Source organism: Solanum pennellii, chromosome 6 (assembly GCF_001406875.1).
Source record: "Solanum pennellii chromosome 6, SPENNV200".
NCBI lineage: Eukaryota > Viridiplantae > Streptophyta > Magnoliopsida > Solanales > Solanaceae > Solanum > Solanum pennellii.
Window position 1 is genome coordinate 57442798 of NC_028642.1, and position 12123 is coordinate 57454920.

The 12123-nt window shown below is 33.3% G+C and overlaps 2 protein-coding genes across 3 annotated transcripts; one reads left to right on the forward strand and one right to left on the reverse strand.

Moving 5' to 3' along the window:
* Positions 1 to 2202: 2202 nt before the first annotated feature.
* LOC107022491 (bifunctional monodehydroascorbate reductase and carbonic anhydrase nectarin-3-like) lies at positions 2203 to 3235 on the forward strand. Its single transcript, XM_015223092.2, has 5 exons — positions 2203 to 2214; positions 2323 to 2429; positions 2696 to 2801; positions 2906 to 3073; positions 3188 to 3235. The coding sequence occupies exons 1-5, from the start codon at positions 2203 to 2205 to the stop codon at positions 3233 to 3235; spliced, it is 441 nt and encodes a 146-aa protein (XP_015078578.1).
* A 21-nt stretch (positions 3236 to 3256) lies between these two features.
* On the reverse strand, positions 3257 to 7531 carry LOC107023591 (nudix hydrolase 19, chloroplastic). 2 transcript variants are annotated; one of them, XM_015224329.2, is made up of 7 exons: positions 6941 to 7531; positions 5894 to 6034; positions 5618 to 5722; positions 4946 to 5045; positions 4087 to 4179; positions 3686 to 3951; positions 3257 to 3284 (listed from the first exon to the last, which is right to left on the reverse strand). In XM_015224329.2, exons 1-6 carry the CDS (start codon positions 7529 to 7531, stop codon positions 3686 to 3688), a joined length of 1296 nt encoding a protein of 431 aa, XP_015079815.1. In that variant the 3' UTR covers positions 3257 to 3284. The 2 variants fall into 2 exon arrangements, with proteins under 2 accessions (XP_015079815.1, XP_015079814.1); XM_015224328.1 differs by lacking the exon at positions 3257 to 3284 and having other exon boundaries at positions 3454 to 3951.
* Positions 7532 to 12123: the final 4592 nt, after the last annotated feature.

Sequence of the window (12123 nt, forward strand, 5' to 3'; positions counted from 1 at the left end):
AAAAAAATTAGAAGTAATAAATATAAATTTAAAACTAATTTTTTAACTTCCGTTAAATGAAGGGTATATGTGAGCCATTTTGTAACGGCAGGGGTATATGTGAGCCGTTTGTATAACGGTAAGGGCATATATGAGCCACTTTTATAACGAGGGGTATATCAGCTCCAAATGACAAAGTTGAGGGGTATATCAGACCCTTTTAAAGAAAATTTTAATTTGGAAATCGCTCCTTTGGGAGCGATTTTGTTTATTTTTTTTTAAAAAAAATCAAACAAATCGCTGTTATTGCAGCGATTTACTTTTTCAAGCGGACAAAATTGCTACTTCATGAGCGATTTTACCGTTTTGGTTAAAAAGAAATTCATATACCATTTTAGATTTTTTGTTAACATTTTTCACCCTTTACTATTTAATATATCCAAGCACGTAATAGGTTTTTATAGAAGATTTTTCAACCCCCAAAAGTTTCTCTCTTATATATATAAAAATAATATGAGTCCAAAATCTAAAGGGCAAAAAAATTTGATAAAATTTTTTAAAAAGTAAATAATATTTTTTAATCAAGGGGTAAAATCGCTACTGGCGTAGCAATTTTGTCTTCACACTGTTACTCTCGTTAAAGTTAAAATCATTAACCCACGAGCGATTTTCTCTAAAATGTTTTTTCCTTTTTTAAAAAAATATGGCTACCGGTATAACGATTTTGGCCAAAAAAGTTTTTTTTTTTAATAAGTCGCTGCCTTGACAGCCATTTTTGTATTTTTTATTTTTTTTTAATAAAACAATCTACTTAGTACTACTAATTAACTCCTATTCACCTCTTTCAATTTTATGGTGGTAAAAAAAAATCCATCAAAATTGCTGCCAACGAGCTAATTTTTTGTTTTTTTTTTAAAAAAGATCACCGCTTTTTAAGGAAGAAACTTGAAATTTGTCCAGAAGAGAAATAAGGAAGAAGAAAATTTGTAAATTTGTTTATGAAAAGAACACTTATTATTTTAATAGAGTCTAAATATAATTAAGACTCCGTTATAGACCTGATTTATTCAGACTCATTTAAACTAATTAAGAAGCCTTTTTAAAAAAGAAACAAGTGAACTTAATGAACAAATTTTAATAATTAAGATTCAGACCTAAAAATCAAATACACTTAATAAATTGAATCTGAATAATTAAGATTCAAATCCTAATTAAATTAGCAAACAATGAAGCCTATGCCTCTTAATTGTAACCAACTAATATATACTAATTTAAAGTGAAACAAAGAAATTAGACCTAATTATAATTATTTGAGACTTAACGTCATTTCTGTTACCAGATTTAGTTTATTGGATGAGAATAAGGTAAACCATAACGTAACATGCTAAGATCCTGAATAAGCAAAAGAGAAATTGAAAAATTAAACGAGAAATTTCGTAAGAACTTTATTTAATCCATTATTACATTGGAAATTTGACACGAAAAAGATTATCTTTACTTGGCAGTGGTCATGTACGTACATACATAACATATTCTGTTTTAATTTATATCACATTTTTTTCATTACGAAAATTCAAATAAATCAATTTTTTTATCAATTTTTAAATATATTTTTAATGTCTTCAACTATTACTTATTCTGACTTATAATATTTTTTATATAATTTTAAAATATGTAAAAAAAAAAATTTTAAAAAATAAACTTAAAATCATATCCACGATCAAAATTAAATTATTTGACTCTCAATTCATAAAAAAAAAAGATACTGAATATTATTTGGAGAAATGTCATGTTAATGACGGCAAATTAAAACTAGTGATTATGTGCAAAATATTTATAAATATAAGAAGTATATGATCTCTCTATATATAGTATAATATATAGTATACAATACTCCTAACATCGTGAAGTCATCCTGGTGTGTTTTAGCGAGTTCGAAAATTGAAGGATAATTTTTTTTTCAAAAAAAATAAATGATATATTAATATTTTTTTAAAATTAAAAAGGTAAAATCACTTTGACAAAATGATTTTCTTCCGATAAATATTGACGCCATTACCCTGTTTAGAAAAATAAATATGGCTGTTTTGGCAGCAATTTTATCCATGTTTTTGTAAATAGCTGCTATGACAATATTTTTATCAAAAATAAGATAAAATAATTAAAATCGCTGATTTAAAAAAAAATAAATATATATATATATATATATAGCTGCCAAAAGCAATGATTTCTGGGGTAGCAATTTATTTATTTATTTTTAAAAAGGTCTTTTTAGCAACTATTTTTAAAAAATTAATAAAATCACTCTCTGACTAGCGATTTGTAATTTTTTTATAAATGCAGTTGAGATGGGATGGTGATGCAGGATACTTGAAGATAAATGAAACTCAATATCAACTCCTACAAATTCATTGGCACACACCTTCCGAGCATAGTATCGACGGCAAAAGGTATGTTATATTATATATATTTATTGCGATCAGAGATAGAGTCGTGATTTAAAGTTTATGAGATTTAAAATTTTACTCTTTTTAAGTTATTTGAAGCTAAATATATTCAATTTGTTATACTTGATTCATAATACGAGGATTAAATTAACTAATGTTCAAGTGTGATTTTAGACATAGATTTATCAATTTTTGAAATAAAACTGATATATATAGAAACTACATAATCTCAACCAAGGTTTTTTTTTTTTTGAATAAATATAATTCAGGTATGGTATGGAGGCTCATTTGGTACATATGAGCATTGATGGAAAAATTGCTGTCATTGCAATCCTCTACGAAATTGGATTATTGCCTGATGATCTCCTGACCATAGTAAATACGCAATTTTATTTTTTATATTATCAGTATAATTTAATCGATCGATCGATCTCATTATTTTTTCAGCTTCTTGATATTGTTTGCTTATCTAATTACAGCTGGAGGGTGATTTAATAGCTGTTGCTGATAAAAAAGGTGCAGAAAAACCCATGGGAATTATTGATCCAAATATAATAAAATTGGATGTTAATATATATTATAGATATATTGGCTCACTAACTACCCCTCCTTGCACTCAAGGTGTTGTTTGGACTGTTGATGGAAAGGTAATTAAATTTGCGTAAATTCATTATTTTTATGAAAATTAAAAGTAATTGTATTCACATTTTAAAAATTAATTTAAATTTATTTAATTTTTTTTTCATTTTTCAATCTTCTAGGTTAATAGTGTAACAGCAAGACAAATAAAACTGCTCCAAGACAAATAAAACTGCTCCCCTACAAGTTTAATTGTTCGTCTCATCGGAGGGCAGTGGCCTACAAAAGAATGAAAAAAATACATGTTGCATTCAACGACATGGAAATGAACGTAGAATCAATGCTCTGTTTATACAGATCAGCTATGATTTCTCTAAGTTAAAACGTGTTTCGATCGAAGATATAAAATTCTACTGTAAACATTTCTAATGAATCCCACAGCCACCTATATACCAAACTGATAAATTTAACTAAGCAAAAACAGAAAGCCTCAAGTTTTAGAATGACAAAGCATGTTTATCATGTTTCTTCATGAGTAGACTAAGGTTATTTGAGAAGCTTACTACAGTATTAACGTTGCAATAATTTCAGCAAAATCGATTTCAAACAAGATAGATGATAGACATAACAAGATTAAATGACATGCTGCAAAAAAGAAGACTTCATTAGTGAGCACCAACCTATAAATTTGAGAAAGAACTTGCAAGTTGCGATTCAACCCCATTCACCCAAGAGGAAATGAGATGATTAGCAATTGCAAAGGGCCCCGGGATAAACATAGGAGCAAGTTCCCCACTTTCCACATTGAAATCGGAAGACAAGCTCTGTCCTCTTTCTACACCCTTGCACATTTGGTCCACTTTACCAGAAGCAGTCTTCTGTGCCTTCTTGTATTCCGCAATCGTGAGTGCCTTTTTCACATCTTCTCTGCTATGCCATTTCGCATCTAGATAACAAGTTGATTCACCGCCACAGAAAGAAAGAAAAAATGCCCATAGTCAAAACATAAAGGTGGAATTCAAGCATTATAAGTCGAAGGAAGTCAATCAAAAATCAACATGATTAAAGATCTAAAAGTTACCTTCTAATTCCTCCTTATCCACATTAATATCCAGTGATTTTGCATAAGCAAAGAATCCCACCATAAGTTGGCATGGCATGCTGCTAGGTCCAACTGTAGAGGAATCATAGAGCTAAATGATAATCACATAAGCTAAAAGAAAACTGGCATGCAAATAATACATATAAATGTTCAGTAACAACTGCCAATGAGGAAAAGAAAAACTCCAAGAGACCATTTCATGAAGCAACTGATTGGCGCACAATTAGATCAACAATGCTCAAAAGAAAAATGAAAAGTTGATATGCATCACACCAATATGATGTTTTTTTAAGGATCGGTGGTAACAGTTAGGAGCTACTCTAGTGTTCCTTCCCTGTATTGATATTAAAAGGCATTGCTTTGTTGCTATGATGTGAGGCAATGGTTATTGCTTCATGGGTGAAGTCATGCACTTCAAAGAATGATTCATAAAGTTATCAAAATGAAAATCGGGATCAGTCTTTCGAATCTCAATAATGGCATTTTCTTATAATGGATGTTTATCATAAATTATGTGATTTACTTGTTCTTTGAATCTCGATTTTGAGGAGTTGGATTAACAAAGGCATTTTCTTATATTGGATGTCGAATAATCATTTGTACTGAGTTTATGTAGGTAATAGGTTTAGTAATTTTAATTTTCTTCATAAATTGTGTGATTCACTTCTCTCTTTCCGCTTCAAGTTCCACCCACCTTGTCACTTTTTGGCACTTTTCCTTGGAAAAAACACTAATTACATAATTACCTTACATCATTGAGAAAAGGCTAGGTGTATAAAATAAGAACTAAAAGAACGGAAGGGAACAAATACCACAAATCTGTTTCCAAGAACATTACCAGGCCATGGCTGAGAACTATGGTAAACAACTTGTCCAACTTCAATACCGGTCTCCTCCCATGTTTCTCTTCTCACAGCCTCCTCCAAACTTTCTCCTGGCTACTAATAAATTTAGATACTAATTAACATGTTTCATAAATAAATTGTGAATGACAGGATCAAAAATCAATGCAGGCTAATTGTACACCTATTAAAACAGAAAACGGGGACAGCAAAACCAATCAAATAACAAAAAATAGCTGAAGTACTATGCAGGAAATTGAAATACTCCCTCAGTTCCATATTATTCGACACTCTTTCCATTTCTTGTTTCTAAAGATTGAAAAAAAAATCTTTTTTTTTATGATAAGAGAGTCATTTTGTAGACAATAAGATGCCAAGGTGTTTTGGGCTATGTTAAAATATTCAGCTTGTGTCAAAACTCAAAAACCTTTTTTTCCTACTCCATACACTGAGGAAGAAATAAAAATTGATCACTGTCTAATAGGAAATAAGTCAAATAACTAATACACTGATGCAGGAATTAGGTTCTAGCTGACTAAATCTCTTTTCACCATGGACGACATCCATAGAGATCAAGACATATGAATGCTATTTTTTAACTAAATTTGGCAACAAGTTATGCAGCAGCTCGAAAATGCATTGCCCAAAATCAAAACCACGCCACATACCTCCATGAAACCAGCTAGACAACTCCACATGCGAGGCACAAATCTTGACTGCCTACTTAATAACGCACGGTCATTCTCTTTGTCAATAACTAACATAATCACAACCTGTTGCCAGGAAAAGACATGCCAAAGAAAGTTAGGATTCTCATGTAGCATTTCAGTATGCAAGTCCCATAACCTCTTCCACGAAACAAAGAAAAACAAGTAAACCAAAAAAGTGTACAACCACAAGCACAATATTAATCAGAGAGAACAAAATCGCTCTGATTGACATACTGGATCAACTCGAGGATAGATTTTCTTCTTGCATAACTCATTAGAGCACTGTTTCCGTCTCCCAGCATCAATTAAAATGTTCTTACCACCACAAAATCCACAAAAACGTGATGCTGTATGCCATTCTAGTAATGATCTGGCCTGATAAAATTCCAAAGCCAAAAAGTAAAACATTCAGTCAGTTAAGGTTGCCATTTTTATCATTAGAAGGTACTAATTACAAATAACTAAAACAGAATGCTACCGAATGATTGGATATGTGCAGTTCAACATTGAAAATAATGCGGCAAAAACCCAAATCCATTTGCTTAGAATTAGAAACAAACTTGACGCTACATGGAATTATCAGGACTCTTAGACACATCCACACTTTCTGAGACAACCCTTAAAACACTCTTAATATAATTGAGGTTAAAAATCTTACGATAATAATGTTTGAAATGCACATTTACAACGTGATGTTAACTGCATAACCAGGTTGCAATTTCATAACAAGAGATCCTCTGTTAAGCAGTTGTAGATAAAGATTATGTAAGATCACTGAAGTAGTATTCCAAACATACAACATTTTCTTGCCTACAAGAATCTATATAACTAAAGATAGAACTTGAAAAAAGATATTCCGTCTCATTTGTTTGTCTTACTTTCCTTTTTAGTCTGTTTAAAAAGGAAATGAATCTTTCTTTTTTTGGCAACTCAGTAATCTAACTTCCCACGAGTGTAAAGAGCATTCTGATACACATTACATATGTTAGTTTGAGACCGAAGATTCAAAAGTTTCCTTATTTTCCTAAACTTCATGCCAAGTCAAAACAAAACAAAAATAAATTGAAACCTAAGGAGTAAATGGGTTCAAAATACCAGCGGGTAGTGGGCAGTTTATGAAAATGATTCACTACATTAATATGCCTAGTTAATTCATATAGCTGGTGATCACAACGCAGACAACTAGAGCAGCGATCCAATTCGACGAGCAATGTATTTGTATCAATGTTATACAAGAATGTAGTTTTTGAAATTGAAAAGGCAGAGGTGAAAAACACATACATGACCAGCAATAGCAAGTTGTCCCATGGACGAAGCATTTTCCCAATCAGTGGCAACCATCAGAGTCCTAAGCTCAACAAAGCAAAACTGCTTACCCCCCAATTCTTTAACCAATCCATTACCAGCCTCTGTCACATCAATACCCCAGTACACAACATAAACCCCATCACCCTCAGAATCAGAACCCAAATAAACCAAAGTATCTTCACTCAAATTAACCTCAGAGTTCTCCAAGAAAGCCTTACAATCCTCAAAACTCAACCAACCCAGGTGCCAATTCGGCTCATTCGATTCCCTAACTGAACCAGCCAATGGCCTTCCCTTTCTGAAAGGCAAGATCTTGAAATTAGGGGAATGGGGTTCATGGGTATTTCCTAAAAGAAGGTTTTTAAGGGTCTTGAGAGCAGAGGGTGGTGAAAATGGATCAGTTGATTTAGGGGTTCTTAGCTTAATGGGGTTGCCTGCAAAGGCGTGAGACTTGAAGAAATTGGTAGACATGGTGGAGAATTGTGGGGTTCTGAGAATTGGGAATTTGGAGAGGGAGACGAGACGGGTAGCAGCTGAATTTGTGAAGGAAAGAAGAAAGATCATTGCTTGAGTTCAACTCACCATTGCTGTTTTTCTCTGAAGATGGAAGATTTGGTGAGTCGATGAGGATGGTCTATGAGACGATGACATCTGGACTTGTGTGTCCTATGGTAACGTTGCATTATAGTTAGCCACAATTTCATTTGTATTAGACTCTTCTCACAAGGGTGTTGTACACTATTATTTGCATAATTTTTTTTTTCGGCCTCAAAAATATTATTCTAAAAATATTTATATTATTCATTTAATCATATCCTTATTGGTTATCACATCAACATATAAAGATAAAGATATCAAGAGATATATCAATTCTATTGAGTCCTCCACCAAATTTTAATATAAAAGGAATGAAATAATCATAATGCGGTCTGTTGCCAAGCTCGCCTCCTCTCCTTTCTTGCATACAGGTCAATATTGACTCCTCCTATCACCAAGTATGGAAGCTCAACAATATAGTGATTCTTTTGCTCTAGTGTTAAAAAGAGTGTTTGAATAAGCTTATAATGTATGTCTCGTAAATATAAGTTAAAATTGATCATGCAAAACACAATCAGCCCATTTGACCTATAACAACTATATCTATATATATATATATATATGGTGATCTTACTTGGACACATACTAAGTGATTGATCCCTAACTTGGATGGTGGAAATCAAACCTATGCAAGATACCTGATAATTAATCTGCCTTTATTCAGTATCTACAATGTATTTAACAATTCCTTCAATTTGCCTTGCCCAAAAAATTGTTGGCCCTCAGTAAATACATTAAAACTGTATCTTGTAGAAAAGTTATAACTTAATTAATTACCCAGCTAAAATGACTTATTTTTTCTCTTTATTATGATTATGTGATATAAATATAAATCATCAAACAAAAAATTAACTTTGCTTTAATAAATATGTTAGACAAGAGTCTTATAGATCAATTTAGACTACATATTTAGTTAAAAGTAGCTCAACTTTTTGATTGACCGAATTAGATGAATCAAAACGGATCAAGTTAATAAATATTAACTTACCAAACTCGGACGATTGCGTTGAGTGGATTATATTAGGGTAGAAGGTTAGTAGTCGATAGTATAGTGTTGACTTGCTTAGGGTGATTAGTGTGTGCCATTGTAGTTGTAGTATTTTAACTCTTTTTTTGGTATATATTTATCATTATTTAGTACTATAGTTTTCAATAATCTATCCTTNTGAGTATAAAAAAGTCCGACTGCGGTTCCGCAAACCGTCCTTTAATATACTATATATATATATTAGAAAAATGCCATGAGAGAAATGCAATTTTTCAAAAACTTAGCAATTTAAACAATTTAAACAACAAATTACAAGTTAGTCAAACAGTTAGTCTTAGGGTTAGAATCCTCCGTCCCCAGCGGAGTCGCCATTTCTGTTTTATCGAAAAAATGATTGATTTCGAAAAGAGTTTGTTTTATTTTAAGGGTATTTTCGACTTTTAGGAGTCGCCACTTGATTTTTTTAGAAAAATCAAGAAAACTTTGTTTCTAAACAACTTAAACAGAAAAAATTGTTTTGAAACATTTTTAAGGGTTCGGGATTCTTATTAGCGTCTTAGGAAGGTTTCAATAGAAAGCACCTAAGACGCTCCGCTAACTACGGTTTTCCGGCGATTAACTTATTTGACTATTTTATTTTAACTCTTGCGAATCTTTTAAAGATGTATTTCTCAAATCTAAACGAACTTGCAAAGTTTTATTGTTTTAAAATTCCGTCTAAAGTTAAACTTTTTTTAACTTTAACTCTAAGCAACTTTCTCATTTGAACATCTATCATTTTAAAGTTTCAATTTTTAGTTTTAGTTTGACAAAGCAAAAGACGTTCGATGGGGGGTTTGGAGTTTCTAATCCTAGACTAAAAGGCATTCAAAGCAAAATATAAACAATAGTAAAGAGAGAGAGAGAGAGAGGGGGAGAGAGAGAGAGAGAGAGATTTGGATCCAAACTCGGGTTCTGTTCGCCTTGACCGAGTTTTGGACCCACTTGTTTTTGGATTTTTAACCCATTCACCTGTCCTAATCTAAACATATAAAATAATTACAAGAAAGATAAAAGGGACAAGGGCTTATGCCCGAAGCAAATACAACATAATAACAAATAAATAATAGAAGGGTCTTCTAATCCGCTTTCATCAACTTTCTCCAATCTCCGTGGATTTTTGAATCTGCACTTCTGTCTTGATAGTTGACTTGATGATAGAAAATATGAGTCTGTTCGAAAGCAGCGAACTGGAACGAGTACGAACGGAGCAGAGAAACGACGACCTCGCACACCACTCGAACACAGCAAAGGCGTCCGAACGGAAATCTGCAAGCGAGCACACTGTGACACGACAGCGATCTCTCGATTTCCTTTCGGTTTCCCCTGTTTATCGAAATCCGACAGTGAAGCAAAACAGAAATCGATTTCCCAAGAAACTTCTACTAATTCTTCGCGGGATAACTATCTCTACTTTCCAAACAAATTTTAAAACCACCCCAGACTTCGACCCTCTGTGATGAAACTCTATTCCAAATTTTCCAACCAGACTTCCAGCCTAAAATCTTCCAAACCCAAGTTTTTCCCTCTCTGAAAATTTTCCACCCAAAAATTGCTAACCAAAGTTTCAACCAAAGATTCAACCTAAACTTTCGACAAAATTTCTGAGAAATGTCCCAACCCTACTGAAAATTTTTTCAACCCCCTCAATGTTTTTCGGAGGGGGTATTTATAGAGGAAACTTAGGGTTTCGAGGGAGAGGGCTGGAGGGAACGATTTAGGCCCCTTCGAATTTGAAATTCGAATCCCCAATCTTATCCAAAAAAGCAATTCAAACGGGAAGAGAGATGGAGGGTCGGGATGATTTTGACTGTCCTTGCGAGCTACGTGTCATCATCTTGTCGTGGCAAGGACGAAAGCTTGTCGTTTTGCTCACTGCGAGGCTGCGACGAGGACAGGATTGCAGGGGGGCTGTCGCGAGGACAACTGGAGCGCAGGTTTCCGTTACTCCTCGCTTCGTCCTTCTACGCGCTAGAGAGAGAGGGGTGAGAACGCGTGAGGGAGACGCGAGAGAGGAGAAAGAGACGGGAGACGAGAACGTGTGGGGGGTGCTGGCGTTCTGTTTTTTTTTCTTTCTGGGTATTTCTGCGTCTGAATGAACGCGTGAGGGGAAGGGGAAGAAGGGAAGGGGAAACGGGTCGGAGCGGGTCGAGGGAACGGGTTGAGGAATTAGGCTGGGTTAAGGTTTTAAGGGTTGGGTTGGGTAGGAGGGATAATTGGATTATGGGAATGTTTAGTGGGCTTAGGCGTTGGGAAGAATTGGGCTGCTGAGTGAAATTTGGGCATTAGGTGGGCTTGAGGGATTAATTCGGTGGGCTGGAACGGGAAATGGGATTGGGAAGAGGGAATGGGCCTGGGATTTTAATTGGGGTTGGTGGAGGAGTGGGCCTGGGTATCAAAATGGGTTGGAAGGGAGAGAATTGGTATTTGGGAGAAGGCCCAGATTCGTTTCTTCAAAATCAAAAGGGAAAATGGGTTCAATTTAACAAATAGCCAATTGATTTAAAATAAAACGAACTTGGTATAAATTTATTAACGAGCTTATTTATTTTGTAACATAACTATTTAAATTATAAAATAATGATTCAAATATAGTTGTGATTTAAAGTAAACTACTTTAATAGAATACTCTCTAAACTTAAGATATACATATATACATATACATATATATATATATACATATACATATTTATATATATATATATACACATATGTATATATATATATTTGGAATAATCACAAAATATACTACTTATATACATAATTATGTAAAAAAAAAATATATATATATATATTATCGAAAATTATGTCAAAGTGTATTCGAAGTAACATAACATTCATACATTATATATATATATTTAAATTTTTTTTTTTATATATATATATTTTTTTTCTAATTTTTTTTTTTTATTTTCGCAAGATTTTATAAAACTAATTGAATTAAATAATTTGAAAAACTCTCGAAGCTCGATAATTAATTTATACCGACGCGGGTCAAAAATTGGGTGTCAACAACTGTCCCTCATTTTACTTGGGTTGATGCAAGCAACTCGAGGAAAATGAAATTGACCGAACCAATTTTGACCAACTCCATTCGTTTTTTTTTTTTTTAAGGATTTGACAAAGAGTTTAGGAATTATGGCCGAACCCTTGAAAACGGGTTTCCTACATATCTCAGGCTATATGAGAATTCAGGCCACTTGTAGTTCGATAAGCTTGATTTAACGCACGATTTGAAAGAATTCCAAAAGCCACCTCGATACCGAATTATGAAGGTATCGAAATGCTCGAGAACAGAATTCGAGAGCGAATGTTGGAATACAGCCGAGTTTTCAACATTGAATCCGCCTACATATCCTTAGACTTTCGGAATCAGGCTGTGTGTAGTTCGACTCAATCGATGGAAAAGGAAACCTATTATGCTAGATAACCTTCGGTTTTGGAAGAGTGACACATTAACGAGTATGAAAAGGAGGCTTGCAACCTCTCAGCCATGAGTGTGGCGCGCTTCACACCCATAATTAAGAACTTA

What these genes read in the sequence shown, in the direction of transcription:
- LOC107022491 (XM_015223092.2), top strand. An exon ending in CTGATGATCTCCTGACCATA is followed by an intron (nt 2,802 to 2,905) that starts GTAAATACGCAA and finishes ATCTAATTACAG; the next exon opens with CTGGAGGGTGATTTAATAGC. An exon ending in TTTGGACTGTTGATGGAAAG is followed by an intron (nt 3,074 to 3,187) that starts GTAATTAAATTT and finishes TCAATCTTCTAG; the next exon opens with GTTAATAGTGTAACAGCAAG.
- LOC107023591 (XM_015224329.2), bottom strand. Translation starts at nt 7,531, where the DNA reads ATGATCTTTCTTCTTTCCTTCACAAATTCAGCTGCTACCCGTCTCGTC. An exon ending in AACTTGCTATTGCTGGTCAT is followed by an intron (nt 6,035 to 6,940) that starts GTATGTGTTTTT and finishes GAATTTTATCAG; the next exon opens with GCCAGATCATTACTAGAATG. An exon ending in TAGTTCTCAGCCATGGCCTG is followed by an intron (nt 4,180 to 4,945) that starts GTAATGTTCTTG and finishes ATTCCTCTACAG; the next exon opens with TTGGACCTAGCAGCATGCCA.